General features: G+C 53.8%; 12 protein-coding genes across 12 annotated transcripts; 6 read left to right on the top strand and 6 right to left on the bottom strand.

The window, feature by feature from the left end:
• Positions 1 to 2,984: 2,984 nt before the first annotated feature.
• BDY24DRAFT_369339 (eL20 family ribosomal protein) lies at positions 2,985 to 4,169 on the top strand (the record flags this gene model as incomplete). Its single annotated transcript, XM_076638056.1, has 6 exons — positions 2,985 to 3,053; positions 3,209 to 3,328; positions 3,490 to 3,566; positions 3,707 to 3,806; positions 3,925 to 4,029; positions 4,122 to 4,169. 6 exons carry the CDS (start codon positions 2,985 to 2,987, stop codon positions 4,167 to 4,169), a joined length of 519 nt encoding a protein of 172 aa, XP_076498162.1.
• A 320-nt stretch (positions 4,170 to 4,489) lies between these two features.
• HIS5 (histidinol-phosphate transaminase) lies at positions 4,490 to 6,873 on the top strand. Its single transcript, XM_076644133.1, has 4 exons — positions 4,490 to 4,788; positions 5,226 to 5,537; positions 5,684 to 5,949; positions 6,095 to 6,873. The coding sequence occupies exons 1-4, from the start codon at positions 4,615 to 4,617 to the stop codon at positions 6,537 to 6,539; spliced, it is 1,197 nt and encodes a 398-aa protein (XP_076498161.1). The 5' UTR covers positions 4,490 to 4,614; the 3' UTR covers positions 6,540 to 6,873.
• A 193-nt stretch (positions 6,874 to 7,066) lies between these two features.
• Positions 7,067 to 9,417, bottom strand: BDY24DRAFT_432010 (Zn(II)2Cys6 transcription factor domain-containing protein). The gene is made up of 3 exons (XM_076644078.1): positions 8,702 to 9,417; positions 7,975 to 8,415; positions 7,067 to 7,904 (listed from the first exon to the last, which is right to left on the bottom strand). Exons 1-3 carry the CDS (start codon positions 9,091 to 9,093, stop codon positions 7,346 to 7,348), a joined length of 1,392 nt encoding a protein of 463 aa, XP_076498160.1. The 5' UTR covers positions 9,094 to 9,417; the 3' UTR covers positions 7,067 to 7,345.
• Positions 9,418 to 11,799: 2,382 nt separating this feature from the next.
• Positions 11,800 to 13,484, bottom strand: BDY24DRAFT_383354 (uncharacterized protein). The gene is made up of 6 exons (XM_076639655.1): positions 12,999 to 13,484; positions 12,899 to 12,909; positions 12,729 to 12,800; positions 12,537 to 12,646; positions 12,346 to 12,426; positions 11,800 to 12,208 (listed from the first exon to the last, which is right to left on the bottom strand). Exons 1-6 carry the CDS (start codon positions 13,104 to 13,106, stop codon positions 12,012 to 12,014), a joined length of 579 nt encoding a protein of 192 aa, XP_076498159.1. The 5' UTR covers positions 13,107 to 13,484; the 3' UTR covers positions 11,800 to 12,011.
• On the top strand, positions 13,485 to 14,853 carry BDY24DRAFT_383348 (uncharacterized protein). Its single transcript, XM_076639654.1, has 3 exons — positions 13,485 to 13,862; positions 13,950 to 13,983; positions 14,116 to 14,853. The coding sequence occupies exons 1-3, from the start codon at positions 13,744 to 13,746 to the stop codon at positions 14,398 to 14,400; spliced, it is 438 nt and encodes a 145-aa protein (XP_076498158.1). The 5' UTR covers positions 13,485 to 13,743; the 3' UTR covers positions 14,401 to 14,853.
• Positions 14,854 to 17,333, bottom strand: BDY24DRAFT_383345 (uncharacterized protein). The gene is made up of 10 exons (XM_076639653.1): positions 16,841 to 17,333; positions 16,713 to 16,721; positions 16,556 to 16,569; positions 16,444 to 16,476; positions 16,284 to 16,358; positions 16,058 to 16,084; positions 15,827 to 15,985; positions 15,422 to 15,740; positions 15,268 to 15,337; positions 14,854 to 15,190 (listed from the first exon to the last, which is right to left on the bottom strand). Exons 1-10 carry the CDS (start codon positions 17,085 to 17,087, stop codon positions 15,175 to 15,177), a joined length of 969 nt encoding a protein of 322 aa, XP_076498157.1. The 5' UTR covers positions 17,088 to 17,333; the 3' UTR covers positions 14,854 to 15,174.
• Positions 17,334 to 17,917: 584 nt separating this feature from the next.
• Positions 17,918 to 18,616, bottom strand: BDY24DRAFT_383339 (uncharacterized protein). Its single transcript, XM_076639652.1, has one exon. It carries the CDS (start codon positions 18,596 to 18,598, stop codon positions 18,272 to 18,274), a length of 327 nt encoding a protein of 108 aa, XP_076498156.1. The 5' UTR covers positions 18,599 to 18,616; the 3' UTR covers positions 17,918 to 18,271.
• Positions 18,617 to 19,675: 1,059 nt separating this feature from the next.
• On the bottom strand, positions 19,676 to 20,254 carry BDY24DRAFT_279624 (uncharacterized protein). Its single transcript, XM_076636966.1, has one exon. It carries the CDS (start codon positions 20,128 to 20,130, stop codon positions 19,774 to 19,776), a length of 357 nt encoding a protein of 118 aa, XP_076498155.1. The 5' UTR covers positions 20,131 to 20,254; the 3' UTR covers positions 19,676 to 19,773.
• A 213-nt stretch (positions 20,255 to 20,467) lies between these two features.
• BDY24DRAFT_383333 (SGNH/GDSL hydrolase family protein) lies at positions 20,468 to 22,584 on the bottom strand. Its single transcript, XM_076639651.1, has 8 exons — positions 22,086 to 22,584; positions 21,951 to 22,014; positions 21,793 to 21,871; positions 21,638 to 21,709; positions 21,454 to 21,544; positions 21,292 to 21,353; positions 20,913 to 21,154; positions 20,468 to 20,761 (listed from the first exon to the last, which is right to left on the bottom strand). The coding sequence occupies exons 1-8, from the start codon at positions 22,223 to 22,225 to the stop codon at positions 20,534 to 20,536; spliced, it is 978 nt and encodes a 325-aa protein (XP_076498154.1). The 5' UTR covers positions 22,226 to 22,584; the 3' UTR covers positions 20,468 to 20,533.
• Positions 22,585 to 22,811: 227 nt separating this feature from the next.
• Positions 22,812 to 23,524, top strand: BDY24DRAFT_383332 (uncharacterized protein). The gene has a single exon (XM_076639650.1). The coding sequence runs from the start codon at positions 22,893 to 22,895 to the stop codon at positions 23,376 to 23,378; it is 486 nt and encodes a 161-aa protein (XP_076498153.1). The 5' UTR covers positions 22,812 to 22,892; the 3' UTR covers positions 23,379 to 23,524.
• A 545-nt stretch (positions 23,525 to 24,069) lies between these two features.
• Positions 24,070 to 24,528, top strand: BDY24DRAFT_327492 (uncharacterized protein; the record flags this gene model as incomplete). The annotated part of the gene is made up of 3 exons (XM_076637085.1): positions 24,070 to 24,141; positions 24,230 to 24,340; positions 24,415 to 24,528. Coding segments are annotated over 3 exons (297 nt in total), but the record flags the coding sequence as incomplete, so codon positions are not given.
• Positions 24,529 to 24,713: 185 nt separating this feature from the next.
• On the top strand, positions 24,714 to 26,810 carry BDY24DRAFT_279521 (uncharacterized protein). Its single transcript, XM_076636965.1, has one exon. The coding sequence runs from the start codon at positions 25,119 to 25,121 to the stop codon at positions 26,487 to 26,489; it is 1,371 nt and encodes a 456-aa protein (XP_076498151.1). The 5' UTR covers positions 24,714 to 25,118; the 3' UTR covers positions 26,490 to 26,810.
• Positions 26,811 to 26,910: the final 100 nt, after the last annotated feature.

The raw sequence follows: 26,910 nt of genomic DNA, 5'->3' as shown, positions 1-26,910 counted from the left end.
AGGAAGGAGGTGAGGGTGAGGGTGAGCTCAAACGAACGGACGAGGCGGCGAGAACGTCGATCAGGCAAGTTGAGATTGAGATAGCGACGGAAAAAACGTGTTCTTCCCTCCATCTGCTTCGGATCTGAAAGATCGCGAGAAGGAAAGAGTGGAGACCTTTGAAATAGAGAAGGAGAAGGCAAGAAAGAGGGGGGATTGAAGCTCGCACAAACACTCACATTCCTCAGCCTCGCTTCGCTCCCAGCCCTCCCCTTTTCGCTCCTTCGAATTGATGCAGCCGAGCGTTTAGGCATGCCTTGAAAGGATCTGTCTTGAGAATACCTTGAAGGTTTGAGAGGATGGAAGTTGGTGGAGAAGGAGCTTTTTGAGAGTGAAGGTGAGTGGATCCTGGTGGATCCACGGTCGGAGGCAAAGGCTTCTCCCCTCCTTCAAAGAAGCTCAGACTCCCCCAGGAGGTAAAAGTTGCTTGAGGTTGGAGATCAGAGTCTCTTTATCACCAGCATACCTTCCTTTCACCATGGAAGAGAAGGTTTGCTTCAGATTCCTCAGAGGAACGAAGCGATTCGAGAGGCCAGTACCGGCTCCGGGCTGGCCCCTCCCTCTTCTCCTTCCTTTCTTCAGCCCGAAGGAGCGAATATGCTCTCCTCCCTCTTTCGTTTCTCGTCGTCAACTCCGTTCCGTACCTTGCACCATCTCCTTGTCCCTCCTCCTCAAACTCTCTCTGGAAATCCTTCCTCGTCTCATCACCGGGCCCTAGTTGTTGCCTCGTCGCGACTCGCGACGGCTGATCATTTCTGGTCGTCGAGGAAGACTGTGAGATTATGGGGAGCGATAAGCCAGGAAGGAAGTAGGATACAGGTTGGACGGTATGAAGAGACGAAGAAAGCGAGCGAAGCGAGAGAAAGCAAGCGCTTCAAGGAAAAGGGACGCGCCTCGACGCGTCTCTTCTTTCGGCGAGGAGTCCAACAGAGCGATGCCTATTAAGATTGTATATCCACGCAATCGTAGAGGAACAAAGAAAAAAACCTTCCAGATTTCTGTTAGCGTGCTTTCTGTGGCTGACTGAGCTCTGCAAAGCTGGCTACGAAAGACCACGAGGAGAATCTCCGTCGTCCCTCGTCGAGAGGCAGCATTCGGGGCTGCGAGAGGGATCTACCTCCCAAGATCATGATGCTTCGGAGTACCCCTTCCAAGATAAAAACGAAGCAAAGATCCGTGCGCGAGAATGTTCTTCTCTTGGAGGGGAACGCGACGAAGGGTCGAGTGAAAACGACGAGGCGAGGTCGTACTGTAGGAGAGCAAGGGTGACGAACGTGATGATGGTGAAATGATTAAATAGATCCAGGGACGTATGTAACGAGAAGAGAGCCTAAAGGGAGGGATGGAAAGTAGGGGAGGAGGAGATCGATTCGACGACGCGTCCTGTCGAGGGAGGAGTTGTCGTTTCGAGAAGGAGGACGTGGCTCTAGAACGCCGTTCTCAGCGACATCTTCGACAAGATGGAAAGCCATCAAGATGTGTACTCTGGTCGCCGCGAAGCCCTCACTCCCGAGGCGAAGATGGCGGGACGCGAGTTGGGAGGGAGGAGAGGAGGGGAGGGTGAAGAAAGTAGAGAAGGAGAGATGATTGAGATGGGAGGGAACGGGGTTAGAGAGGAAAGATGAAGATATGGAGGTTGAAGGGGAGATGTACAGATAGATAGACGGAGGTGCAGGAGGGTAGCAGAAGGAGAAAGGAGGGAGAGCGCCGGTGAGCTTCGACTTCTAAACCAAGGACGAGCTCTTCACTCAGAACAAAGGCCCGTGCATGCTTCGTGATCCAGAAGGACATCGTGGGAGCTCGCTCTGGGATGGAGGAAAGACTCTAAGCGTGGTAGGAAAGGGAGGAGTAGTGTGGAAGAAGGGAGAGAGTCGAAGGAGAAGGGAAGGAAGGAGGAGGAGGAGGAGTGGAGGACGGGCAACGAAGCGAGGAGGTGCTGGTTATCGGGGAGAAGGAGGACCGGAGAGCTGAGGATGTCGAGAGAGCTGTTCGGGAGAGGAGGGACATGGTTGGGAAGGCGAGAGAGGAGGAGATGGAGGGGAGGAAGGGGAGGAGAAGGAGACTGATGGAGTTGAGGTCGAAACTCGAAGTGTCAAGAGAAGAGGCTCAGGAGCCGAGTCTGTATACATACGATTTTTTGCTTGTCGAAAACGCTCGTCGTATAGAAAGGCCTCGATAGTATATCAGCTAGAAATCTTAGATCTCCCAGCAAAGGTCCCTATGGAGGTGAGGAGAGCACGCGACGAGGACGGGGAGATGTCCCCTCGAGGGGCGTCGCCTGCCTCCCCTTCTACGAAACCTGTGAAATTCATGCTCGCATTTCTTCGCATAGTTTCTGGATACGGAACGTTCGTCTTTGAAGAAGAGGAAGAGAGAGGATGGAAAGCAAAGGTAAGGACGAGCTCTCCCCCAAAGAGGTCTGGCTGGCTGGGACCGCGGAACGAAAAGGAGAAGCAGACTTTCGTCGATTTGTGTCTGTCTTCCGTCTTTCTTCCACCCTCCTCAAGAACAAAAGTTGGTTCCCCGTCCCCCTTCTCCTCTCCTTACACGCTCCCATCCAAGCCCCTCGTAAATGCTCCAGCAACAACGGAATCGAACGGACCTGAAGGGAGGGAAGGAAGAATAGACGAAGGAAAGGGAGGGAGGAGAAGGGTCTGGGAGGGAGAGCTCAAGCTCTTTGTAGGGGGACAAACGAGGGAGGGAAATATAGCAGGAACTCAACAAGCAGATTACCCCTACACCCCTCTACTATCACCCTGCATACACCCTTCGAAACCAACCACTCTGGACTCTACACGCCCAAAACGATTCCCTTTCCCTCCTCCTTCCTCCCCTCCGCCAAAAACTCGACCTCACACCTCTCTCCTCCCCTCCTTCGAACTCTTCAAAAGACGGAACCTAACATCCATCCCTTCTCTCCTCTTCTCCTTGCTCTTCTCTTCCAGATGGGACGATTTGTTGAATTCCAGGTCCTCGGGCGAAAGCTCCCCACCGAGATTGACCCCTCGCCCAAGGTTCGTTTCCCTCCTTCCCTTTCCCTTCCCCTTCGCTGGACCTCGCACTTCCGGGATGGAGAGCTCAAGGCTGACTTCTATATCCTCTTCTCCTTCCTCTTCCCCACCACCTCCCTCCCTCACCGCTCTTCGACCACCTGGAACCGACCTTGTAGCTCTTCCGAATGAGGATCTTCGCGCCCAACGACGTTGTCGCCAAGTCTCGATTCTGGTACTTCTTGAGGCAGCTCCACAAGGTCAAGAAGGCCAACGGAGAGATCGTTGCCGTCAACGTCGTGAGTACCAGCTTCTCTTCTCGAAATTCGCTGCAGGGAGATGGGGAAGGAAGGGAAGGAGAGAGAGCTCAAACGGAAGGGAGGGATGGTTTTGGGACTCGCCAACGACGAAGCTGACCTCTCCTTCTTTTGCACTCTTGCTCTCGTTCGAACCAACCTAGATCTCGGAGAAGAAGCCCTTGAAGGTCAAGAACTTCGGTATCTGGATCCGATACGACTCCCGATCCGGAACTCACAAGTTCGTCTTCCCTCCTTCTCTCGTTGACCTTTGAGCGAGAGTCGAGTCGAGTCGAGTCGAGTCGAGTCGAAGCTGACCTTGTCGCCCTTCCTTCTCTCCCTCGCCTTCCTCGCTCGTTCTGCTCGTTCTCTCCTTCACAGCATGTACAAGGAGTACCGTGAGCTTTCCAGGACCGCCGCCGTCGAGTCCCTCTACCAGGACATGTCTGCTCGACACCGAGCTCGATTCAGATCGATCCACGTTCGTTTCACCCTTCCCTTCCTTCCCTCTCCCTCTCCTTCTGCCTCCACCCTCTTCAGTTGGAGCTCAAGCTGACCTCGTTTCTTCATCTCCTTGTTCGTTCGTTTTACGCTATTAGATCCTCCGAGTTGTCGAGATCGAGAAGAAGGAGGACGTCCGACGACCTTACATCAAGCAGCTCCTCGAGCCCGGGCTCAAGTTCCCCCTTCCCCATCGACGACAGGTTCGTCCTCCTCTGTTCAATACACTCTCCAACGTCTCTTCAACAAGCTGACTGTTTCGTTCGTTCACGCGTTTTGTTGGTTCGTCTCTCAGGTCAGCCGAGGAGTCTTCGCCGGAAACCGACCTTCCACCTGGGCTTAAACCGGTTCTGGTTATCGATGACTTGCAACGAACGGAGATGGAGTGGTGGTGGTGTGGAGGGTGGATCTCGAATGGATTCATGCCTTTGTTCGGAATCTTTTGTGCGAGGAGAGGGAGGGAGAAGAGGGAGAGAGAGAGAGAAGCGAGACGAGAATGAGAACGAGATCGAGAGGAGCTGCTGAGAGAAGCTAGAGGGAGGGAGAAACTAGAGAGATGAGAGGATAGGGTGCTGGGAGACAGACTACACATCGAAATCGAGTATAAAGCGAGCCAAGAAAGAAGAGAAAAAGAAAAGAAAAAAGATAAGGACGTGACTCGCCGTTTCGATCCTCTCTCGGAGTCATCTCTCCTCCTTCTCTCTCCAAACCACCACCACCCCCCCAACCACCCTCCTCCCTTCCACCCTCCCTCTCCTCCTTCCCCTTCCAACCCCTCGCTGCAAACGATGTCCATCCTAGGCCTCACGACCCCTTTACCAACCTACCCTCCTCACTTCAACCTCCTCTCGTTGATCCGTCCCAACATCCTCAGCCTGCAGCCTTACCGATGCGCGAGGGATGATTTCGATCAGGGAATCTTGTTGGACGCGAATGAGAACGCCATTGGGCACAGTATAGAGGTGAGTTTGAACGAGAAGGAGGGAGAGGGAGAGGGAGAAGGGTACCGACGATGGAGCGACGACGAACGATTGGGGATGGCCTCGTTGGTGCGCTTGTAGACCGACCTTATAAAGGAAGGCTGTGCGTGCGTGGTAGAGACGAGGTGGGAAGTGGTAGGAAGATGAGAGAGGAGGAGGTTCCGATGGGTTTTTGGAGCTCGACGAACGAGGACGAAGGGAGGGCTGAAGCTCGAAGGTTCGAAGATTCGAGTGATCACAGAGCGCGATCAGATTTTTTGGCTTCTGAGCTTTGAAGAGATATCACTATGGCCGCTCGATCTTTGCTTTACCTTACAGACTCTCCCAGAGACATAGCAGAACGAACGAACTCCCCAATCGAACCGAAGCTGACCGACCACCTCCCTTCCTTCCTTCTCTCCTCCTCTCTCTCCCCTTAGGAATCCGACCCCTTGATTACCCTCCTCCCCAAGAACCTGAACCGTTACCCTTCTCCTACCCACGACGACATCAAGACCCGAATCGCTTCCCTCCGAAACCTGCCAGGACCGGAATACGTCTTCCTCGGCGTGGGTTCCGACGAGGTTATCGATCTCGTTATGAGAGTCGTCTGTGCTCCTGGAAGGGATAAGGTTATGGTTACTCCTCCGACGTACGGGATGTATTCGGTGACGGCGCAGGTGAACGATGTGGAGGTCGTCAAGGTGCCGTTGGATGTGGAAGGAGGGAGGTTCAGTTTGGAGGTCGACAAGGTGAGTCTCGATTCGTTTCTTCCTTTTCTTTTCGCGTCCGAAAGAGAGAAAGAGACTTTCTGGCTTTCTCAGACTTCTCTACTGTTCGAGCGAGCGAAAATCTGACTCTCTTTTCAATTCCACCACCTTCTCTTTCCCTCCCTCAGGTCAACTCAACCCTCTCCTCCGACCCCTCCATCAAACTCCTCTTCCTCTGCTCCCCAGGAAACCCTACCGGAACGCTCATCCCCCTCAAGGACATCATCGCCATCCTCGAGAACCCTACCTGGAACGGACTCGTCGTCGTCGACGAAGCCTACATTGATTTCGCAGGCGTGACGGAGGAGGTCAGCGCCGCGTCGTTGGTGGACAAGTACGCGAACCTGTTGGTTTCCCAGACGTTGAGTAAAGGGTTCGGGTTGGCTGGGATTAGGTGAGTGCTTGAAGTTCCCGTTTTGCTTTTCGATTCGGATCTTGCGGCAGGGCTCGATTTGTCGAGTCTCTCTCTCTTCTCGTCCTCGTCCTCGTCTCGTCCCGTCGTCCTGACTCTCCCTTTCCTTTCCTTTTCCCCAAACAAGACTCGGTCTCGCGCTCGCCTCCCCTCCTTTGATCCAAATCCTCATGAACATCAAAGCGCCTTACAGCGTCTCCACCCCAACCGCCCACCTCGCTTTCACCGCCCTCTCCCCTTCGTCCCTCGCCCAATTTAATCAAAACATCGCCTCCCTCAACGCCAACCGCTCTTACCTCCTCCAGAACCTCCCTTCTATCCCAGGCGTCGGAGCCATCCTCGGTGGGAATCACGCCAACTTCCTTGTCGTGCAGATCTTGGGGAAAGAGGGTGGGAAGGTGGATAACGAGAGAGCGAACGAGGTTTATTTGAGGTTGGCGAGGAGGGAGGGAGTAGTGGTCAGGTTTAGGGGGAAGGAGGTGGGGTGTGAAGGGTGTTTGAGGGTGACGGTGGGAACGAGGGAGGAGTGTGAAGTCGTGTTGAGGAGGTTGAGGGAGGTGCTGGCTGAGTAGGACGGGGTTTGGGTTTTAGAGGATCATTGTATCTCGTTATCGTTGTTCGTTAGACTAGAGAGAGAGAGAGTCGTAAAGAGATCTTAGTAAGAGATTAAAAGAGAAGGTCGAAGAGAACAAAAGAAGAGAGAGAGAGAGAGAGAAACGAGAAACCACGACGCGTCCAACCCCCTTCTTCCTCCCTCAACTCAAGCAAACACATCCCCTCCCTGGATCCACCCTCCCAACCTCCTCATTTCATCCCCCTCTTCCTCCTCGGCACCAACCCTGAGCCCAACGATCCAAAAACTCCTCACGACCTCCTTCGACTCGACCATCTCCAACCTTCCGTCCCGTCCGAACTTGGCTTTGGCAACGGAAAACGTAGAGTTGCTTCTGAGTTCGGCGACGACGGGGGAGGTGTTGGAGGGGAGGGGGGAGGAGGTGAAGATCGCTTGGAGGAAGGGTTGGGGTTGGGAGGAGGAAGAGGGAGGGAGGGAGAAGGAGATGGTGACGAAGGTGGAGTCGGAGGCGGTTAGGTCGTAGGTGAAAATTGCGAGGGGTGGGAGGATGGTGGTGGGAGGGATTGACTGGAGGATGGAAAGAAAGGAAGGGAGAGGGAGGGAGTCAGAGTCAGCGTGCCAAGACGCGGACACGACGCGACGAGGCGAGAGATGCGAGAGATTGGGAGGGATTGGGAAGAGAACGAAAGTTATAAGGCAGTAATTAATTGGTGGTACGTACGTGAGAGTGAGCAGAAACACAGATAACCTCCTTCTTGAGGGAGAGGATCGATCGAGTCGCGTCGAGACTTCCGATGATCCAACTCAGTTCGTCGTGAGCTCCTGCTCGACCCAAAGGAAGGAACCGAAACGTTGATCAGTCTCGGAGAAAACACCAACGTCTTCAGTGAAACTCTCGAAGTTCAACTCACCGTAAGAACCAGTCTCCTCGAATCGAGCCAGCATCATCAACCCTTGCCTTCTCCCTCCCGTCGTTTTCGTCGAACCGTCCGGAAGATCCTCGATCTGAAGAACTCCTGGCGTATCGCTGTAGAAGATCCAGAAGTTTCCGTTTCCGATAGGGACGCGACTGTTCGATGGCGATTGGGGAGGAGGAGGAGGAGGAAGAAGAGCGAGTGGAGCGAGTCTGATGGGTTCGATCTTTGGGAGGAAGAGGGGAGGGAAGTGATGCTGCTTGGGTGGGAAGAGGGATGGAGATGATGATCGAGGAGGCTCGGGGCTGTTGAGTTGGAGGGGTTTGCTGGGTTTGGTGGAAGGTGGTTGAGGGACGAGGGAGGGAAGAGTGTGGGAGGGAACTGAGAACGACGCGACGGGTGAGGTTGAAGATCCTCCTGCTGCGAGAGCGTCCTCGGCAATCCTCTTCCTGTGAATCACAAAGGGGTGAGTCGAGATTCAGCAGGTGCGGAGGGAAGAAGGCAGCGAGATCGACTCACCTTCGAGACGCGGCAGCACGATCGTTCGATCCTCGAGCGTCCAACGCGCAGATGAACCTCCCCTTCTCGCACTGAGCACACGAACCTCCCTCGGGTATCCCTGAACATCGAGTCTTTCTAGAGCGACAGGATCTGCAAGCCTGACTGACTCTCGGCGCGGTGATCTGGCGAGTGGAAGTCGAAGGTTGAAAAGTCGCGTCCGACGTCGACGTCTGTTCCTCGGGATCGTTCTTCTTCTTCCTCGGTTTGACGGGTTTCGAAGTCTTGGGATTTTGAGCTGCTGGGAAAGGTATGTAGGGTGTGTCGACGTCGGATTTTCGTTTTCGAGAGGGAGCAGGGACGACGGGGGGGGAAAGGGATGTCGAAGGATGGAGGGAGGATGAAGTCGAGGAGGTTGGAGATCCAGCTTCGAGGACTGAGTACTGATCTCGAGATTGACTACTAGGTAAAAAGAACATAGAGTGTAGGGGTCAGACAGAGCGTTCCAACGACGGAAAGGAGGAAAAGAAAAGACGAACGCTCTCGAGGCTTTGACCTTCGACCCCTCCAGCTCGCATTTCTCTCCGAGCATGATGCAGCAGTGGCAGCTTCCGTCGACTGTGACTCTTCCTTCGCATCGGATCTTCCTGATCAAGGACCAAGTGTAGAAAAGAAACGAGGAGAGAAGCAACGTCGTCAGCTCGTCGCTTCTTTAAGGTCTCACGAAGCTGAGCGAGTGAGAACGGACCTCTTTCTGCACCCTACACAAATTGGAGGACTGTAAGGCTTCGCTGGTAGAAACTCGGCGTCGAAACGAAGAGGTCTTGACGTCTTCCTTCTCGTCCTCTCTCGAGCGGAGGGATCTCGGTCTTCCCTCGAGACTTCTTTCCTCTCCCCCGCGTCCGTTTGAGCGTTTCGCTGACCGTCAGGATCCGGAACGAGTCCGAGAGCGGACTGAAAGGGACTGAGTTGCTGTTGATAGTCGAGGGGGTAGGAGGAGGAAACGTAGGGGACACAAGGTGCGAGAGATGGAAAGAGGGGAGGAGGAGGAGCAGGCGGTGGGATCAATCCGTCCTCGAGATGGGTCGAGATCGAGAGCAGTTCCGATTCTGGAAAGACTGGAGAGGATGTGTCGGACATGGATGGAGTGGATGGGCGATGTTTCGAGTTGGAGAGAGTGGTGGTTGGTGGGAAAGAAGAGGTGGAGAACAGGAGGAAGGACGGAGAGAGAAGTTCCGGACACCCCTCTCTTTCCTTTCTTCGTCGTTTTCTTTGGCTCGCTTTTCGTCCCCTGCCTCAGATTCGAGAACATCGAAGTAGAGAAACCCTATTACCGACTGAAGAGCTCGAAGACCACTTCATTGAACCAGTTCGCTCAATCGTGGCTTATGCAAAGAGGGAAGAAAGGGAAGAGAGAGCGAGATTAAGGTGGCCGGACCTCGGATCCAAGCTCCCTACGCAGACAGGATGTCTTAGAATCTCAAGACTGAGAGAGAGAAGAGGGACGAGAGAGAGAAGGAAAAATTCTTCATATCTTAGAGCTCCAAATCGTACTCATATTCCTCGTAAAGAAACAGCATCCCAAACCAAGCTCCAAGTCGCGTCGGACCGTACGCGTCGGATCCTCCTCGAGGCTGTTCGATCCTCTCCCACCACTTTGTTTCGCCCGAGAAAAGGCTCGACGTGTCCTGCGAGATCAAAAGAAAAGCGATAAGAGAAGAAAAAGGGAGGTTCGAATTGAGACGTGGAAGCAGGAAGCGAATTTGAGACTCACACGAATCGAGCGGCCTGCAAGCCGACGAACGACGACGTCGAAAGTTGACAGCGATGAGTAAAAAGTGTTCAGCAGCAAAAGAACCCGCGCAGAGAAATCTCTAGATAGCAGAAGGATCATCGAGCTCCGAGGGCTGAATCCGTCGAGCTCGACTCCGACTTCCCTCCCTCTTCTTCCACCTCCTCCTTCTTCCAACAGATCATCTTGTACGTCTCCTAGGACAGGCAATCGACCCCTTTGCAACTCAGTAGACCTCGCTTCAAAGTTGATCTTGGCAGTAACATTGCGACCAGAGGCGAGCTCTTCGGCAGCAGCTCTTCCTTCACTTCGACTTCTCCTCCCTCCCCCTCCCTTTCCTTCCAACCTCCACCATATCCATTCCATTCCATGCCCAAACATACCACCTACCTTCGAAGAATCCTCTTCTGCCTCGCTCTCTTCTTCATCGTCCTCTTTACCCTCGGACCTGCCAGTGAACTCGAGATCGATTTCGACTCCGACGACGACTCGGACGCTCCTCGACGAACGAGCGCTCTTCGACGAGATCTCATCGAAGCAGATACGAGGAAGGGTGCTACGTGGGATCATATCTATGTGGTAAATCTAGCCCATCGAGCTGGTGAGCCTTTATCTTCTCCTTTCTTCCGTTTCGACGTTCTCGACAGCGACGTCGCATTGCTCACCTCCCTTCCTTTCCTCCTTCTACCATCTCTCCCTCCTCCAGATCGACGAGCTCACATGTCGACAATATCGGATGCTCTGGATCTAGAGTTCACCTTCGTCCAAGCGTTCTCCAAAGAGAACCCCGTCGTACCTTGGATTCTCGAAAGACTCCTCGAGGACCAGATCCGAGCGTCGACGCTACCTGGAGGTCTTCTCGAGCTGCAAGAGGAGATAAGATGGGGTGATGGACGGAATCTTACATGGTGCACTCTCAATCTTCTCGATCCGTGGTCGCTTCTGAGGCTCTGGGCTCACTATCTACGTCGCGTCGCTTTTCTCCCTTTGTTCTCCTCAGGCGCCAACAAGCTCTCCTCTCCCTCACCTCAGATCCACCGAACTACCCTCCCCCTTCCGAGCTTCTTGCCTCTTCGCCGAGACTCTTCTACCCTCCCAAGCACAAAGATTCCCACGGAGGAACGTCAATTCAACCCGCAGGCCACACCGCCTGTCTCCTCTCGCACCTCTCTGTCCTCGAACTCGCCATTAGGAACGGAGACGAGACGCTTTTGGTGCTGGAAGATGATATCGATGTTGAGTTTGGGCTGGTAGAAAGGTGGAAAAGCATTGGGAGAGCTCTGGAAGGGAGAGAGGAAGGGTGGGACATGGTGTGAGTTCTTGTTCGACGCGTCTCGGCTCGTCGAGCCAGCTCGCTCTCCTTTCTCTCGCTGACCTTTCTGGCCTTCGCTGATTTCTCACCAGTTACCTAGGCTTCATATGGTCCGACGAACGACGCTGTACATCCTTCCGTCCCCTTCTTCCCTCTCGATCTCTCGCTCACTCCCCTCGCTCTCTTTCTCTCGTCGCTTCAGTCAAACCCACCTTCCACCCCCTCCTTCGCCCATCAGTCCATCCAGCAGGTCTTCACGCTTACTCCCTATCTCGCCGAGGAGCTATCCGACTCCATCATCTTCTCACCACCTCCTCCTCCCTCTTCGACTCACCCCTCGACCACAAGATTCCTCGAGAGATCATCGCCTCGACTTGGAACGATCACGTCTCGACCTCGAAGGCCGAGTTCAAGAGCTGGACGGTGGTTCCTCCACTGGTGATTCCCGGGAGCGTTGGGGGCGGGTTGGGCTCGGATATCGAGGGGAAGGGAGGAGGAGGAGGGTTGAGTTGGGGTGGGATGTGAGTTGAGACGCGACGTCGTCGTTCATCTTTTCTTCTTCGTACGACCCGTTCGACTGACGACTTCCGCTCCTTACCTCCTTCTGACCAGACTGGGAGACTCAACAGTCATGAGGATCAGAAACCTTCGAGGGATCCCGAGTCGAGAGCTGAGCGACGAAGAGGTCGCGTCCATGCCCGCTGTGCAGTTTTTGTGAGGATCGCCAGTCTTTTTCACTTTCCTCTGCGTTTCATGTTTTATATATATAAATTTCTACATTATCGATTAGCCAAGACAGCGCGAACCACGAAAACGAAAGGGAAGAGAGGGTCGACGTCGTCCCAACAGCTTTCTTTCCCTTCGGAACGCGTCCACAACAAGGCTCTCGAGTTCGAAGAGAAGCTATACACCTTTGCATAGCATTTAGTATACTGCTTCTGCGCCAGCCAGATCCTACATGAACGTGAGAAGTCCAACGAGTCCAGCGACGAAGCCAAGCGTTGCCGTCGAGTCCCTCAATCCAGCGACGCGTTCTCCAGCTCCTGTATCTGCTCCTCCGCTCCCTCCAACAGCGCTGCTTCCATCCGGGTTTGTAGGGGGGTTCGTAATGTTTCTAGCTGGGACAGTCAGGTTGAACGAGGAGTAGACGCCTTGAATCGATTGACAGTCCGAAGAAGAAGAGATCTTGATCAGCAGGGCGCTTTGCAGCTCAAAGGAGGACAAAACAGGTCGAAAGGAAGGGAAAGAGAGGTGTGTAGAATAAGCAGAGGGATGCTGAAGTACTCACTTCCTTGCGGCTTGACTTCGAACGGCTGAGAGGTGGCGAAGATCTTAGTTGCGTCTTCGACATCAGAGAACGTCATGATATCTGTTGTGAATTTCGACCAGAAGTATCAGCGTTCAGCTCCGACAGCACTAAGCTTCGGAAGACCGTAGATGGAGAGGAAAGAGAAGAAAGAAGAGGTGGACGCGACGAACAGTTGACTCCTGGTGTCAAGAATATAGGCACATAGACAGTGTTGCTTACGGAGGTGGATGGACCTGGATCAGGTGCGCCTATCGCGGTCGAGACAATCAGAGTCCCATCCCTGAAAACCGAGCGATGAAAGGTCAGACCCGAACTCGACGCGAAGGCGATGGGAAACGAAGAACGCGTTTTATCGGACGTACGCTGGGAGGAGGGAAGTGTTCGTATTGTAGACCCTTGTGGCGAATGTAGAGGGGTAGGTTCCGGACCATTGGCTGAAGATAGAGCAAAAAAAACAGTCAGCTGAGGTGAGAATGGAAAGACGAGGGAGAAAACCGAGTCAGGCTCGTTCGAGACGAAGAACAAGACGAACATGGTGTTGTCCTAGATTCGACGGAGGCAGAAGATGGGGAGTGAGTTAGCTGAGTCGAAGATGTCGAAGGAGCGAGAGAGAGGAGGACAAAGAAACTCACAGCGTTCTCAACCAACCAACTTTCGCTCGACGGATGGACGATGGTGAGATCCGCGAGAGTTGAGCCAGCAAGGGCGAGGACAGAAACCAAGAGGCAGGAAGAGAGCATATCGAGGAAAAGGGAAAGATGGAAGGGGAATCTGGTTGGAAGGAAGGAAGGAAAAGGAACCTGTTTGCTGGTGATTCACCAAGGTTTCATTTGTTTTGAAACAGAAGATCTGCGTGGCGGAGATGCAGGACCTCGCCATTCTAAGAAAACTCGAGAAATCCTTCTCGTCTCCCAGTTGAACGGGATTCACCAGGTATCAGAGAAGAAGGAGAGAAGGAAACCTCCCCGACGAATGAGAACGACGTTGGAAAGCGAGCTCAGCGTGTTCCTCGCCAGACGCCAGAGGCTCTTCTGCCTGCTAGTAGATGAGTTTCAGGCACTACCACGTCCAACGGTTGAACCGAAGAAGGAGGAAAGTGGGATTACAGCTGGCAGAGAGGAGAGGAGGGTCGGACTCGACGCGTTCGTGCTCGAATCTGCGAGCTCTCCTCTACAGTAATCCGTCTCGAGCCAGCCGAAATACGAGAAAATCCCAACTGAAAAGTTACCACACACCTTTCGGAACGAGAGCTCGAGGAAGACATACAATCGTTCGACTACAAATCGGTCGTCAAGAAGGACGCCTCGCTGACAGCTCATCAGCCTTCCGTCTTCCCTCCAACTTCCACCCTCCCCTCCCCACGAATCTACTTAAAAAATGGAAGACGCTCGAGCCGCTTTCGCTTCCATCCCACCCGTAACACGCTATCTGCTCGTTTCCTTCCTGGCCATTACCCTTCCAGCTCTAGGAGGGGCTCTCGATCTGAGAAAGTTCGGGTGAGCTCCATCTCTCCTTCCTTCCTCTTCTTCACCGCTTCTCTCGTTCAAGAAGCTGAATCGCTGTCTCTTTTGATGTGTTGCTAGGTTCTTCCTTCCTGCCATCACGAAGAAGTACGAGGTAGGTTTTTTGAACTTCGTCGCAAGGAGGAGAACGAGCTCGAATCAAGGAAACGAAAGCTCATCACATCTCCTCCCTCCCTTCCCTCTTCCTCCTCCTCCTCCCCTCGTCCTCGGTGTGCTTTCATCCTAGCTCTGGAGACTCCTGACCTCGTATCTCTACGCCGGAAAGGGCATCAACCTCCTCTTCGACCTCTTCCTCTTCCATCGGACGAGCGTCGCGCTGGAGGTCGACACCCACCTCGGGGATACAGCAGCGTACGCTTGGTCCCTCGCTTTCCTGGCCGTAGGAATTCAGACGTTCAATCTCTATCTACAGAACTGGTTCCTCTTCAGGGTGAGCTTACAATTTTCCCTTTTCCTTCCTCCTTCTTCCTCTCTGTCTCTCTCTCTCCTCCGTCAATCGAAGCTCACATGAATCCTCCCTTCCTTCCTCCCTTCCCCCTCAAGCCTCTCCTCATCGCTCTCATCCACCTCTGGGCCCGTGCCAACCCAACCACCAAGGTCTCCCTCTTCGGCCTCATCTCCATTCCTTCAACCCTCTACCCTCCAGCCCTCCTCGCTCTCGATTTCGTCCAAGGAGGACCCGAACTCTTCTACTCCGGCCTCACAGGCCTCCTGGTCGCTCACGCGTACTGGTTCGCTACCGAGGGACTACCAGAGGGGAAGAGGGTTGGCTTTCTCAGGAAACCACCTCAGTGGTGGAGAAACAGCTTCGGAGCTGCTCCGGGTGGGGTGAGGACGACGTTCGGGGAGGTCAAGAGGGCTGGAACGGGTTCGACGGGAGGAAGTGGGAGCGGGAGTGGAAGGGATGCGGCTGCTGCTAGAGCTGGAGGAGGTGGGGGTGGGCATCAGTGGGGTGGGAGCGGGAACAGGTTGGGGAATGCTTGATCTTTTGAACGGGTGGATTTGATGAGCGTTCGATGCGAGAAGAGAGAGGTTCGAAAGAACGCAAGACGGGAGAGAGCTGAAGTCAACATATAGATGGGGTCGAACTGACAGATAGAGGGAAATATGCAAGGGAGATAGATACTGATCTATAGACGGAGGTGAGGTGAACAAACAGACAAAGGAGGGCAGAGCGGAAAATGAACGAACCGAAGAGCAAAAGCGAAGCTGAAGAACCCAAAAAGATGATAGAGAAAGAAATGAAGAAGAAGGTAGACCATGAAGGTGAACACTATAAGCATCCCTAGTCGCAGCCGTTCCTACATAAGGCAAGGGAAAAAGTGAGCGTCAGTTCGAGAGCAGAGGAAGACAAACGCGTCGAGCGATTCGGACGAACCAGCATCCCGGCGTGAGAGCACGTTGAAGGTAGAAGAAAGTCATGTCGGCAAAGAGATAGGTTGTCGGACCTGGCGTGAAGCAAGAGGGAGAAGGAGTGGTCAGAAGTGCGAAGAAAGAAGGAAGGAAGGGACGAGTTCGACGACGCGACTCACCGAGTTCAAAATGCATATCTCCGTCGTAATATTTTGTGTACCCCTCCAGCTTCTCTCCCCAGGAGAAAAGCTTCACACCCAACTCCTTCGCCACCGATCTACAACTCTGATCGAGCTGGAAGATCTTCATGATCGACCAATTCTCGTCCTTCTTCCTCAGTTGACGAGTTCGAAACATCATGGGGATGCTTTGACCCCAGAGTCCTCGAAGTTGGAGGATAGCAGCTCGGACTCGGATGCGATGCCAGTTGATCTCGGCGAAGGTGAAGCCATTTTGAGGGGTGGTGAGCTTGGGATCGAACTTGTAGTGTGCTCGACGCTGGAAAGAGGCCGGGGAGCGGAGAGCGAGATGTGAGTCGAGAGAAAAGAGAGAGAGAGAGAGAGAGAGGTGAGACTGAGACGTACCCAGTTGAGATAAGCATCGTCCCAAAAGAGCGAAGCGAAGATGACGAGATCTGGTGGCTCCGTGAGACCAGCCGCGTACATTTGAGGCAGGAAGGTCTGCTCGACTCGGTCAGAGAAGACTGCTGGCTCGGCCTTGCCTGGGAGCCAATTATCGAGATCCTGACGAAAAAACAAAGTCCAGGTAAGCTTCGGTGAGACAGGACAAAGTCGTCTAAAGAAGAGGAGGCTCACCGGCTGACTGTCGATCATTCCCAAGCTGGAAGAGCGACGCGTCGAAATGAAGGAGAAGGGTTCAGTAACGACCCCGTCTGAGCAGAGACTCGAAGAGAGGTTTTTCGAATGAGAACGAAGCTCACCTGAACCTGCAGAGGAGAAAGGAAGAGAAGGTAATGCAGTGATCAGCTTCAATCCCCACGAACAGTCGAGACGACTCGACGAGACGAAGAGACGCGAGAACGAACCAGTTGACAAGAGTGAAGTTGAGCTGAGGTATCGTACAGATACCTCCAACATGGCCACCCCAGGAAGCATACTGTTGAGTGCAAAGAGAGAGACATATCGTCAGAAGGTCAGGCAACGAAGTACGAGGGAAGAAGAGGAGGGACGATCAAACTCACTTTCCCTTTCGTCTCCTGGCAGACTTGCTCGACCTGATTTCGAGTCATGGGAGAGTACATCAGCTAGGGATCGTCCGAGATATCAGAGAGCACGGAGTTGCATTGAACTCACGTTGTTACGATCATCTGAACGAGAGGACGGTGAGGGAGTGAGGGAACACGGGTCAGCTCGACGTCCGGGCTCTCCGTTTATTCCTTCCTCCCAGCTGCCTCGAGAGACCCCAGTTTCGATAATCTACGGGAAGCAAGTAAAGCGAGAGTGAACTCACGACTAGAACCTGTTTCGGAGGTGAAAGCAGACCACAGCACCCTCGAAGTCAGCTTTCTGACGGTGTTGAGCTTCAGCCCTCGTTCCCTCCCTCCCTCCTCCCTCGTTCTTCTTCTCCGAAAGACTCACCGACAAACACGACCATCTTCCCCCTCATGAACTCCAACTCCTCCAGACGACCTCCCACTAGCCACTTGAGGTACGGAGGAGCGGCCCTCTCCAGCTCGTCCTGGTCGAACTTCTCATAAAAGCTCTCCTCCGTGAGCTTGATGAGCTCGCGGGGATCGTTCTCGTCCTGGAAGCTACTGGACGACGAGGATCCTTCTTGAAAGGGAACCCATCTCGTTTCCGACCGTTCCTCTCCCCAAAAGATCATGCCTGGGGCTACGAATGGGTCGGCGACGCAAGTTGACGGGCAGGAGGAGGAAGGCGAAGAAGGGAAGGAGGAGGAGAGCGAGCCGTACAGTCCACTGCTGGACCCGCAGGAGGAATGAGGCCAAAAGCGAGGTCAGTCAAGAGCCCAGAAGAAGCTTTTTAACAAAGACATCCAGAAAAAGCTCAAATAGAGTGGAGAAAAGGGAGGCAGAAGCGCTACTCACCTGGGACTCGATCCGAGAAAGAAGAAGACCATCATCGTCGCGACTGCTGCACCCAACAGAGCGACTCGAGCGTTTCCTTTGTGGATCATGACCATCCGAGAGCCACGAGAGGAGAGTGATGAAGGGACGAGAGCTGAACGGAGAGGGCGAAAGTGGGAAGGGTGTTTGAGGGAAGGAAGGCAAGCTGAGCTCGAAGCGAGCACTCAACCTTATTTTGCCAGTCGCTGAATCGTAGAAAGATTGACGAAGTAGTCAAGCTTTTCAGATTTTAGATGTCCCGCCCAGTTGAGGTGCGAGAGAGTGGAGAGTCGTGGGTTTTCGTTTGTTGGGTCCTGGGCTGACTCGACGCGTCGCCGATTTCTCACTCGCAGGCCCTTCGATCGATTCTACGTGTCTTCTCATTATTTCTCGAGCAGTAGAGCGTAAATTCATCTATTCTATTCTACTGCCGCGAATCCCACGTCTGACCCAGGGTTGGGAGAGTCACCAAGTCGACCTGGGACTCGGCACTCTCCTCCCCTCCCTCCTTCCCACTCCCGACGGTATGCATTGAGATCTCAGATCCGTCTCCAGATGTACCTCCGCCGGTTCCTCGGTTGACGGAAGCCTGGATTTCAGAATGGAAGGCTGGAGGATCGATCTTGACGTGACGCTCGATACGGACGTCGACGCGAGAGGCTGACCGGAGGACTCGAGAGGTGGAGTTGAGAGGCGGAGATAGGACGTTGACGAAGTGAAGGATGTCCTTAGAGGGAGGGATAGGCAGCCAGGCAGCCAGAAAGTCAGTCTAGAGTCCAGGTCGCGACGCGTCGAAGAAGACGAAACAAACTCTTTGGCTTCCGAAGACGAGGAAGACGACGATCCCGGCAACGGCTTGGTAGAACGCACTTATGAATCAAGCAAGGTATATACGACTGGTCAGTTACTGCGTCTAGTGGTGGTAGTGAGAGGGGAGGCGAACTCACGGGGCTGGTGAATTGCTGAGGAGCGAAACAACGGCGAAAACAATTCCCACGCTGGCGTAGATACCAAAAGAGAGTGCTCGAATCGTAAATCCAGCGTCGAGGAGTGACTTGATGGCAAACTGGGAGTCCGAGGTCGTCTGAGAGTTGTCGTTTTCGGGCTTGAGTCTCGACGGGCGACGGACCCAGACCGCGATCGTCAAGCCTAAAGAAGCGAAGAAGATGTCAGGAAGGGGAGAGAGATAGAGAGAACCACGTCCATTCTTACCCTCACAAAGGACTGCAATGAGCAGGAAGAGGGCGGCGAACGCTCGAGAGACGTACATAAGTCCTGGTTTCGGAAGAGACGCGACGCGTCAGATCAAACTACCTGTTCGAACCTCATTCGCAGGAGGGTTCACTCACACGCGTCCATCCCTGGTGTAGGCTCCGAAGACAACAACTTCGATTTGATCTGGGTGCAGAGAGGCGGCCTAGAAACCCAGAAGAGCGTGAAGAAAAAGCGTGAGCTCGGAGCGAAACGAAAGAAAGGAGAGAACGAACCACCGAGGAACCGACAACCATCGAAAGACAGAACGCCCAAGGGAGTACAACCAGCCAGTGATCTAGGGTACGCTCCCACTTGAACATCGTAGAGATGTCCCAGCACACGATGGCCCACATCTACCAAGTCAGAAAAGACAAGAAGAGAGAAGTCAAATCGAGGTCGAGGGAAGCTCGGAAAAAACGAACGAACTCGAAAGATCAAGGCAGCAAACGAACCTAAAGTGGCCAGGATACTGAGAGAGAATATCACAAAGAGCAGACGTTATCGAGCGAGACGAACGGACGGACGGGAGGAGGAGGTCGAGCTCACCCTGAAATCGCACAGACCGTCGAAACAATCGCCACTGCCGTCGAAGGGTTTTCGTCCTGACCCAGGATCACGCAATGGAGTGAACTTTCGATAACGAGGGCGACAATGAGCTGAAAGAGAAAACAGCTGGTCAGGATTAACTCAGGCGAAGATAAGGAGGGAGGGAGGGAGACTCACGTTGACCAGGGTGGGATTTCTCTTTTTCTTTTGCAAGACGAACACGACAAGAAGTCCAAAGAGCAGAATTGCCGAAATGATGTGAAGAGTGTAGTAGGGAACCCTTAGAGCTGTTTGAGAAGGAGTGCTGGGGTAGACGTATACCATAGGAGTTTGTAGGACGGCGGCGAGTCGACCGAAAAAAAAACGGGCGACGGGAGGAGATCGAGGGGTGGGAAGGCGAAAAGTGAGAAGTAGGCAGGAGGAGGCAGGAAGGCAAGAAGTCACCGAGTAGAGAAGAGGTAGAATGGTGTCATAAGGAAAGAAACCCCTAAGAGAAGGCTTTCTGTGAGAAAGGGGACGGATTTCGCAAACTCACGTCGAGCGAGTCGAGCTCACCCCGATCGCATTTCGTTCATCGCAGAACCGTTTTGCGCCCGAGTAGTACACCGTCAAGGCGAAACGGGATGCTTTTGGAACTGCCATGATCTAAGGTGAAGAAGAGCTCAGTGGGGAAGGAAACCAAGCAAACTCAAACGAGAGAAGGATGAAAGTTGAACGCGGTTCGACGACGCGTCGCAAATCGAGCTGAGTCGGGGAAAGGAAGCGGAGGTGCCAACCCAATCCCTTCTCGTTCTTCACTGCCGGAGATCGAAGGCGGACTGAAAGCCTTCGAGAAGCTCTCAGATGTATCATAAGATCCGTAAAGTGAATCAACGTGTGATCGCGGCTTTGCCTCCGTCTGTCCTCTTCCATGCTCAGAGAGCGTGAACACCCCCAAGGAGAAGCCAAAGATGCTGCGCTGGCGCAGAGAGAAAGGGAAGCGAGAGCGAAGAAAGCGAGCATTGAGGAAGGTTGTGGTTGAGAGAGAAGGAAGGTTGAATGGGGGAACAATTCCCGTCGCCCTCTACCTTCGAAAAGAGACTAGAGGGTGGGATGACGCTCGAGAAAGTACAAAAATTCCGTCTACCGAACCCGTAGACGTTAGAAGATGCGAAAGGCCCTGAGGAAAAACGAAAAGGAGAAGCAAGACGAAAACGAAAGGGATGAGACGCGTCGTAGTTTGAGAGCGAGCTCAATTGACGACCGCTCGAAGCTATAGACTTCTGAAGGGGAGCGGAATCTTAGAAGGTATGCATAATGTCGAGACGGGGGAAAAAACCAGGAAAAGACCATCACATCTCGCCGTCTCCCTCATCCGCGTTCCGTCTCCCCCCGCCCTCCTCTTCGAGCATCCACCTCCCACCCTTCAAACAACATGCACCGCTCCCAAGAAAGTAGCTATAGAGTGAGCTAAGATGTTGTGAATGGGCCAGGTCGGATGGAGAGAGTCCTGCCAGAGGTAGGAGGACGTGGGGAGAAACGGTTCGATCTGCGAGTTGTTTCCGTCTTGCTTGACTCCGTACTGGATCGGATAGACGGGGTTGTAGCCTGTGACGTTGGTGTATCCGAGTGCCTCTCCATTCTCGATGATCGTCTACGGAGGGAGGAGGACGAAGGGAAGTCAGCGTCGAAGAGAGAGAGAGACGCGTCGTTCGAGATGAAGAAGCCCCTGGCGACCGGACGATCAGAAGAGAATACCTTGATGCCGCCTCAAAGAGAGTTAAATGACTTAAAAAGGGACTCACGTTGAAGACCCTGCCCGAATCAAACACCCCAACCCAAGTCTCGTTCAACTCGTCTTCAAATCGGCTCGCCATCTCCTTCAGTGCGGCGTTCCAGACTTCGGTAGCATAATCGATGGAGCTTGAGACTTCCGCTCCCTGACTGAGATAGAGGGGTACTGATCCGAGTGGAGGAACGGTGATGAAGAGGAAAGCTCGACACGCGTCGAGGTTGCTGACTCGAGTGAGGAGGGAGTGGAGGTTCTCTGTTCGAGATGGAAGCAGACGGGAAGTAACGAAAGATCAGTTTCCTCTAAGAACTCTACGAAATCAAAGAAGACATCGTCGAAGAGAGAGAGGAAGAAGGTTGATCGACGGGAAGGGAAGAGGAGACGCGACGAACCGATCTCAGAACGGTAGAACTCAGGAATGCTGACGTTCTTCCAGGCGTAATTGAATCCGATACTGAACGATGAAAACATAGGGACCTGAAAGTCAGCTCAGAAGCTCTTCGATGAAGAGAGAACACCTCCTGAATGATTGCTCGCCGCAGGAGGAGACTCACTCGTTGATCCCGATCCAAACCGAGCACAAAGACTTTTCAGCATCCCAGTAAGATCCACTGGCAGCATAGGTCTCGAACTCCTCAACTTGATCTGTTCAATGGCGGAGTGAAGAAAAGGTCAGATCTTCGTGTCGCCGCGTCTCTTTTCCACTCTTCACTCCATGGGAAGCTGAGCGCAGCGCACCTTTGATGGACTTGACGCTAGGAGTGTAAGGTGTGATCACGTCGTTATCGATTACTGCTCCGGCGTAGGCGACTGAAGAACGAAGAGGAGAGTGGGGGGAGGGGTCTGAGACGGTAACGGAGGGAGGGAGGGCGAAAGGAGGAAGACGAGCTCACCATTCCATCGATGAATCGGATTGGAGACGTTGTAAGTCTCCGTGAGATACTGAACCCAGTTCGGACCGTTGGAAGCTGTCTCCAATCCCCGAAAGAACCAGAGGTCAGACCGAGAAAAGAGACCGAGACCAGACGAGATGAAACGAAGAAGAACTTACTCCGCCGCTCTCCTCAGTCGTGACGTTGAAGGACTCGTACGTGTAGGAGTCGCCGAAGGAGAACCTGTTCACACGAAAACGAAAAGGTCAGGATCAAGGTAGAGGTCAAGAGGAGGAAGAATGGAGAGAGCTCACACCGTGTCGGTTTCCCTCCACTTCCAGTTTCCAGTCGGAGCCGAGTCGAGGTTGATGTCTTCCCTCTTGTGAGCTGAAAGAGGAAGAGTAGACGCTTTGACTGAAAGGCAAACGATGAGCAGAGGAGAAAGAGAGATCATGGTGGAGGTTGGTGGAGGTCGAGAGGGAAGGGGAAACGAGCGCGCAAAGAAAAGGCCGATCTCGCTGTCTGACCCGGTAGAGGGGATGCGGACGAGGGTCGGCTGATAGATCAGCGAAAAGTTTCTCCGTCTACTGGCTCCGTGGGTACAGAAGAGAGCTAGATACAAGAGCCACACAGAGAGGTTGCAAAGAGAAGGAGGAGGCGACCATCGAAGTTGAGCTTGATCTTTGGATCCAGGGTGCTGCCTCGAGCAGCTTTGAGTCGAAATCGAGATTGGAGTCACTCGCTCTCGAACGAGGCTGGCAATCAGCTAGCTTGAGGGAACGGGTGGAACTTGAAGGAAAGGAGAGGAGGAGTAGATCGATGGTAGGTAGGTAGCATTCAATAGACGAAATGTTCCTCGAATGCAAAGCAAGGTGAAACGAGTCTGTAAGGAAAATCGAGCCGCAGCGAAACCCGCAAATCAACGATCTTCAAGCAAATATAAGGCAGGTGGGAGGGTGGGATAAGGCAAATAAGGCAAGTGGGATAGGGCAGGATAAGGCAAGGATATGGCAGAGCGAGCGAAAAGTCGAAGAGAGAAAGAGAGGTTTGGTTTGGTTCCCGTCGCGTCGTGCGGTCGTTCTTCATCGTGAAGCGAGTCCGTTTCCTATGGGAAGAGAGCGATGTTCGAAGGCAAAAGAGAGCGGCGAGCTGGACCTCCTCCTTCGCGATCGCCTGGGTCGTCCTTGACGACAATTTTCGAACAGCACGTTCGAGAATCTTCAGATACAGCTTCTATCATTAAGATGTTTCGAAAGTTTTTCTTCTATGTTCGAAAGCGATTCCTTGAATTGCCTTCGCGACGAGAGCTCGTTGACCTTCTTGACTCCTTGAGCTCTGACTTCCGCTCTCACCCATCACTGTCCCTCCTCCTTCTCCCTTTTTCATCAGTTGAGCCTATCGAAGAAAGCAAGAACAAGTACGTGAGTGTCTACTCCCTGTCACAGTTTGCACGGATCGTGTATGGGATCGAGAAGGAAGGGCGGGAGGAAGGAAGAAGGGAGATGGAGCTGGCGAGGGAAGGAGGTTCAGGCTACCTTCGTCTCGTTTCCTCACCCCCTCGCGACTCTACGTCTCTATATCGCAGCAACTTCTTGTTACACAGCTAGCTCTGAGCCTCTTCCAAGGGCTGCTGTAGAAATAGAAGGAAGGAGGGATCGAGCCTCCGACTCTTACGACCCACACGACCTCTTCTCCCTCCTCCGAGCTGACCTCCTCCTTCCTTCCTTCCTTCTTCCTCAGCTTTATCGACTCACCCCCCCCCCCCCCCCCCTTGGCCCTTGAGCTCTTTGGATGCCCTATACATCTTCAGCTTCCTACGATCCTCGCCTCCTCGTCAACTCAGCCAACACGCCTACCCCTCTCTCTCAAAAGATCATGAATCAGGGTGGAGGAGGTCAACCCTCTGCTCATCAACAACAACAGCAGCAGCAGCACCAACAACAGTACAACCATGCGCAGCAGCAGCACCAGCAGCATCAACAACAGCAGCAACAGCAGCAACAGCAGCAGCAGCAGCAGCAGCAGAGGGAGCCCGAAGGAAACCATGGACCTCCCTGGCCCGGACAGCTCCCTTCTCTGCATCTCTACCCTCTCAACGACTCGTTCGGACCCAAGATGATCCACCTTCCTGCTGATGGACTGCATGTGAGTACGATGCTCTTCCTCTTGGCTCGAAATTCGAAGGAAGAGCTCAGACGCAAAGCGAAAGAGCTCATCATCGCTTCCCTCCTTCTCCCTTTCTTTGCTCGAACACAGATCAAAATCGGACGACAGACCAACGCGAAGACGCTACCCGGAGAGAGGAACGGATACTTTGACACCAAGGTTCTCTCTCGTACCCACGCTGAGGTCTGGCAGGAGGCTGGGAAGGTCAGTCTTTCGAATTCTGGAGAAAGGAGAGCTCAAGGAGGAGCGAAGCTGACCTCTCCTTCCCTTCTCTCTCCGCTCGCTCCCTCAGATCTTCATCAAGGACGTCAAGTCTTCGAACGGGACCTTCGTCAATGGAGAACGTCTCTCCTCAGAAGGACTCGAGAGTGAACCCTACGAGCTCAAGTCGGACGACCACGTCGTTCGTTCCCCTCGTTCCGTCTCCTTCCCTCGTCGAGCTCGACGCTGACCGCCTGGTTTCCCTGTCCATCTCAGGAATTCGGAATCGATATCGTCGGAGACGATAACAAGACCGTCGTCCATCACAAGGTCTCGTCGAAAGCCTTCTGCATCTTCAACCAGGGAGACGTTGAGCAGTCCCTTCGGTGAGTCGGCCCCTCGACGCGTTCGTCTTCGTCTTCGACTGCGACTGACCCCTTCCTCGACCTTCGTCCTGTCAGAGAGCTTCAAGCCTATCAGCTCGCCGCTCAGAGATATCGACGAGCTGGGAAACCCGCTGGACCCAACGTCAACGATCTCACTCGACAGCTCACGGTCAGTCGCGCGCTCTCCTCTCCATCATTCTCTCTCCTGACTGACCTTTCCCCTTCTCTTTCCTTTCCAGCTCGAGCTCCAAAAGAGCAGAGAAGCCGCCGCTGAGCTTCATAGCCTCCAGAACGCCATGAACGAGGTCCATGATACGCTCGGTGGAGGAAACGTGAGCTCGTCTTCTCTTCCCTTCCTCTCTTTCGTCGTTCTCAGCTCCTTACCGATCCCTCTTCTCGTTGGAAACTCTGCAGGCTCCCGTCGTCACCTCTCTCATCCATCCCAACTACCCTCCGCCTCCTTCTCACCACCCGGCACCCGAAGAACTTCATTCCCTCCGAGCCGAGATCTCCAACACCCAAGCCATCCTCGGGGAGAACGTCTCTCGCGTCCAAACCCTCGAGAGCCGACTCAAGGACCAAGAAGCTCTGAGGATGGAGATGGAGGATCTCAGGATGAGACTCGGCGCCCTTCAGCATCAGCACGAGCAAGACGAAGGGGACGAGGAGGACGATGGAGACGATACGAGGAGTGTTGGAACTGTGAGGATGGGTGGAGGGAGAGGAAGGAGGAGATACGACGACGACGATGCAGAGGAGCATCTGGAGGATGCGGACGAGGAAGAGGAGGGTGAAGTTAGGGATCAGGAGAGGTCCAATGGGTCGAATGGAGTCTCGGAAGGGTCGAAGGAACGAGGAGAGAGGTTGGGTCGACCTTCGACGCCGGAACCTACTGGGCGAACCTCGGACGACGACGACGACGAAGAGGAGGATCCCGTCAAGTACAGTCCTTCGAACAAGACTTCGCCTCGAGCAGGATCGGAACCCCAGTCGCCTCATCTCTACCAGCAGACCGAGGAGGAACACCAGCTTCAGCTTCAACTCCACGAGCAACTCCAATCCCAGATCTCCGATACTCAAACTATCCTCCTCCAGAACCAAGCTCTCACCTCTCGACTCGACTCGCTCGGATCAGAACTCGGATCAGCACTCGAACTCTCTCGATCCCTCCAAGCTCAGCACGCCGAAGCTCTCTCAACCGTCAGCGCCTTGACTGGACGCGTCCTCGAGCTCGAAGGCAAGGTCGTCGAGACGGAAGGGAAGTGGGAGTTCTGGAAAGGGAAGATGGAGGAGGTTTGGAGGAAGGAGAGGGAGGTTTGGGAGAGTGAGAGGGAGAGGATGAGGAGCGTCGTGAAGGAGTGGGAGGAGGCCAAGAGGCGGGCTGAGGAGGAAGAGGAGGAACGAAGACTCAACGAGGACGGAGAGGACGACGAATGGACAGGAACTCAACGAGGATCATCATCGTCGTCTCATCTCGGCGGACAAGACTTCCTCACCTCGAATCGAAACTCTAAGAACCTCTCCTCCCGAACCGGTTCCTCCTCTCCAACACCCAACTCCTCCCCGAATCCCAAATCCAACTACAGCTCCCTTCGATCCCTCCTCAACCCCCTCTACTCCACTCCATCCCGATCGTCCGGAGCTCATCCACAACGAGGATCCGTCCCTTCCTCCTTCATCCGCTCGTCGACCTCCTCGCCGGACGGGAACAGCTTGCATCCTTTGAGGAAAAGCACGAGCTCGAGTACGATCAAGGGACCTGGTGGAGGTGGAGATAGGTCTTTGGCTGCTCGAGTTGGGAGGGAGAAGAGCTTTGATGGGACGGAGGAGGAGGAAGAAGGAGAAGGGGAGGACGAGGAGGATCAGGGGACGATCACTGGTTTGGGAGAGAACAAGGCCCCTTCGCCTCTTGGGAACGGAGCCAAGAAGGCTCAGGAGCAGGCTGCTTTGAACGTCGTGAGTTGATCCTTCTTCTGTCCTGTTCCTGTTTCGTTTTTGTCGCGACGCGTCGACCTCTCTCGCTGACCTTTCTCTCGTTTCTCTCTCCTTTCGCAGAACCAACTCCAAGGTCTCCTCGTCGTAGGATCCATCGGGGCCATCGCCGTTCTCCTCGCTATGAACTCGGAGAAGGTCGCTCAGCTCATCAAAGCCGCTTCGTCAAACTAGCCACTTTCTCTCCTTCTTCCCTCTCCCTCGTTCAACCTTCTCCTTTGTTTGTAGCCCTTCTCACAGCATCATCATCACCCCTTGCCTCGTTCTAGCTTAGTATATCAGCTTTCTTTACCCTTGCTCTCTAGTCTAGCGCTTTGCTTTCTCTCTTTCACGACACCATGGCTCCTTTTCACGACCTCTGCGCCCGTCCCTTCCCCTCGGTCCTCACAGCAAA

The sequence above is a fragment of the Mrakia frigida genome (assembly GCF_051309035.1).
Source record: "Mrakia frigida strain ATCC 22029 unplaced genomic scaffold BDY24scaffold_9, whole genome shotgun sequence".
NCBI classification, from domain to species: Eukaryota; Fungi; Basidiomycota; class Tremellomycetes; order Cystofilobasidiales; family Mrakiaceae; genus Mrakia; species Mrakia frigida.
This window is presented reverse-complemented; position numbering and strand designations above follow the sequence as displayed.

Coding starts and splice junctions, on each gene's coding strand:
- BDY24DRAFT_383345 (XM_076639653.1), bottom strand. CDS start 17,087: ATGATCTTTTGGGGAGAGGAACGGTCGGAAACGAGATGGGTTCCCTTT. Junction 16,359..16,443: donor GCCAGGAGACGAAAGGGAAA/GTGAGTTTGATC, acceptor TGCACTCAACAG/TATGCTTCCTGGGGTGGCCA. Junction 15,338..15,421: donor AGATATGCATTTTGAACTCG/GTGAGTCGCGTC, acceptor GCTTCACGCCAG/GTCCGACAACCTATCTCTTT.
- BDY24DRAFT_279624 (XM_076636966.1), bottom strand. CDS start 20,130: ATGCTCGCTTTCTTCGCTCTCGCTTCCCTTTCTCTCTGCGCCAGCGCA.
- BDY24DRAFT_383339 (XM_076639652.1), bottom strand. CDS start 18,598: ATGTACGTCTCTCGAGCGTTCGCCGCCCTCTTCCTGCTCATTGCAGTC.
- HIS5 (XM_076644133.1), top strand. CDS start 4,615: ATGTCCATCCTAGGCCTCACGACCCCTTTACCAACCTACCCTCCTCAC. Junction 5,538..5,683: donor TCAGTTTGGAGGTCGACAAG/GTGAGTCTCGAT, acceptor TCCCTCCCTCAG/GTCAACTCAACCCTCTCCTC. Junction 5,950..6,094: donor TTCGGGTTGGCTGGGATTAG/GTGAGTGCTTGA, acceptor TCCCCAAACAAG/ACTCGGTCTCGCGCTCGCCT.
- BDY24DRAFT_279521 (XM_076636965.1), top strand. CDS start 25,119: ATGGAGATGGAGGATCTCAGGATGAGACTCGGCGCCCTTCAGCATCAG.
- BDY24DRAFT_432010 (XM_076644078.1), bottom strand. CDS start 9,093: ATGTCCGACACATCCTCTCCAGTCTTTCCAGAATCGGAACTGCTCTCG. Junction 8,416..8,701: donor TGTGTAGGGTGCAGAAAGAG/GTCCGTTCTCAC, acceptor CTTTTTACCTAG/TAGTCAATCTCGAGATCAGT. Junction 7,905..7,974: donor CGTGCTGCCGCGTCTCGAAG/GTGAGTCGATCT, acceptor TGTGATTCACAG/GAAGAGGATTGCCGAGGACG.
- BDY24DRAFT_383348 (XM_076639654.1), top strand. CDS start 13,744: ATGGAAGACGCTCGAGCCGCTTTCGCTTCCATCCCACCCGTAACACGC. Junction 13,863..13,949: donor CTCGATCTGAGAAAGTTCGG/GTGAGCTCCATC, acceptor ATGTGTTGCTAG/GTTCTTCCTTCCTGCCATCA. Junction 13,984..14,115: donor CCATCACGAAGAAGTACGAG/GTAGGTTTTTTG, acceptor CTTTCATCCTAG/CTCTGGAGACTCCTGACCTC.
- BDY24DRAFT_383354 (XM_076639655.1), bottom strand. CDS start 13,106: ATGCTCTCTTCCTGCCTCTTGGTTTCTGTCCTCGCCCTTGCTGGCTCA. Junction 12,647..12,728: donor AACACTTCCCTCCTCCCAGC/GTACGTCCGATA, acceptor CTCGGTTTTCAG/GGATGGGACTCTGATTGTCT. Junction 12,427..12,536: donor CTTGACACCAGGAGTCAACT/GTTCGTCGCGTC, acceptor AATTCACAACAG/ATATCATGACGTTCTCTGAT.
- BDY24DRAFT_383332 (XM_076639650.1), top strand. CDS start 22,893: ATGTTCGAAGGCAAAAGAGAGCGGCGAGCTGGACCTCCTCCTTCGCGA.
- BDY24DRAFT_383333 (XM_076639651.1), bottom strand. CDS start 22,225: ATGATCTCTCTTTCTCCTCTGCTCATCGTTTGCCTTTCAGTCAAAGCG. Junction 21,872..21,950: donor CGACTGAGGAGAGCGGCGGA/GTAAGTTCTTCT, acceptor CGGGGATTGGAG/ACAGCTTCCAACGGTCCGAA. Junction 21,155..21,291: donor GTTCTACCGTTCTGAGATCG/GTTCGTCGCGTC, acceptor CATCTCGAACAG/AGAACCTCCACTCCCTCCTC.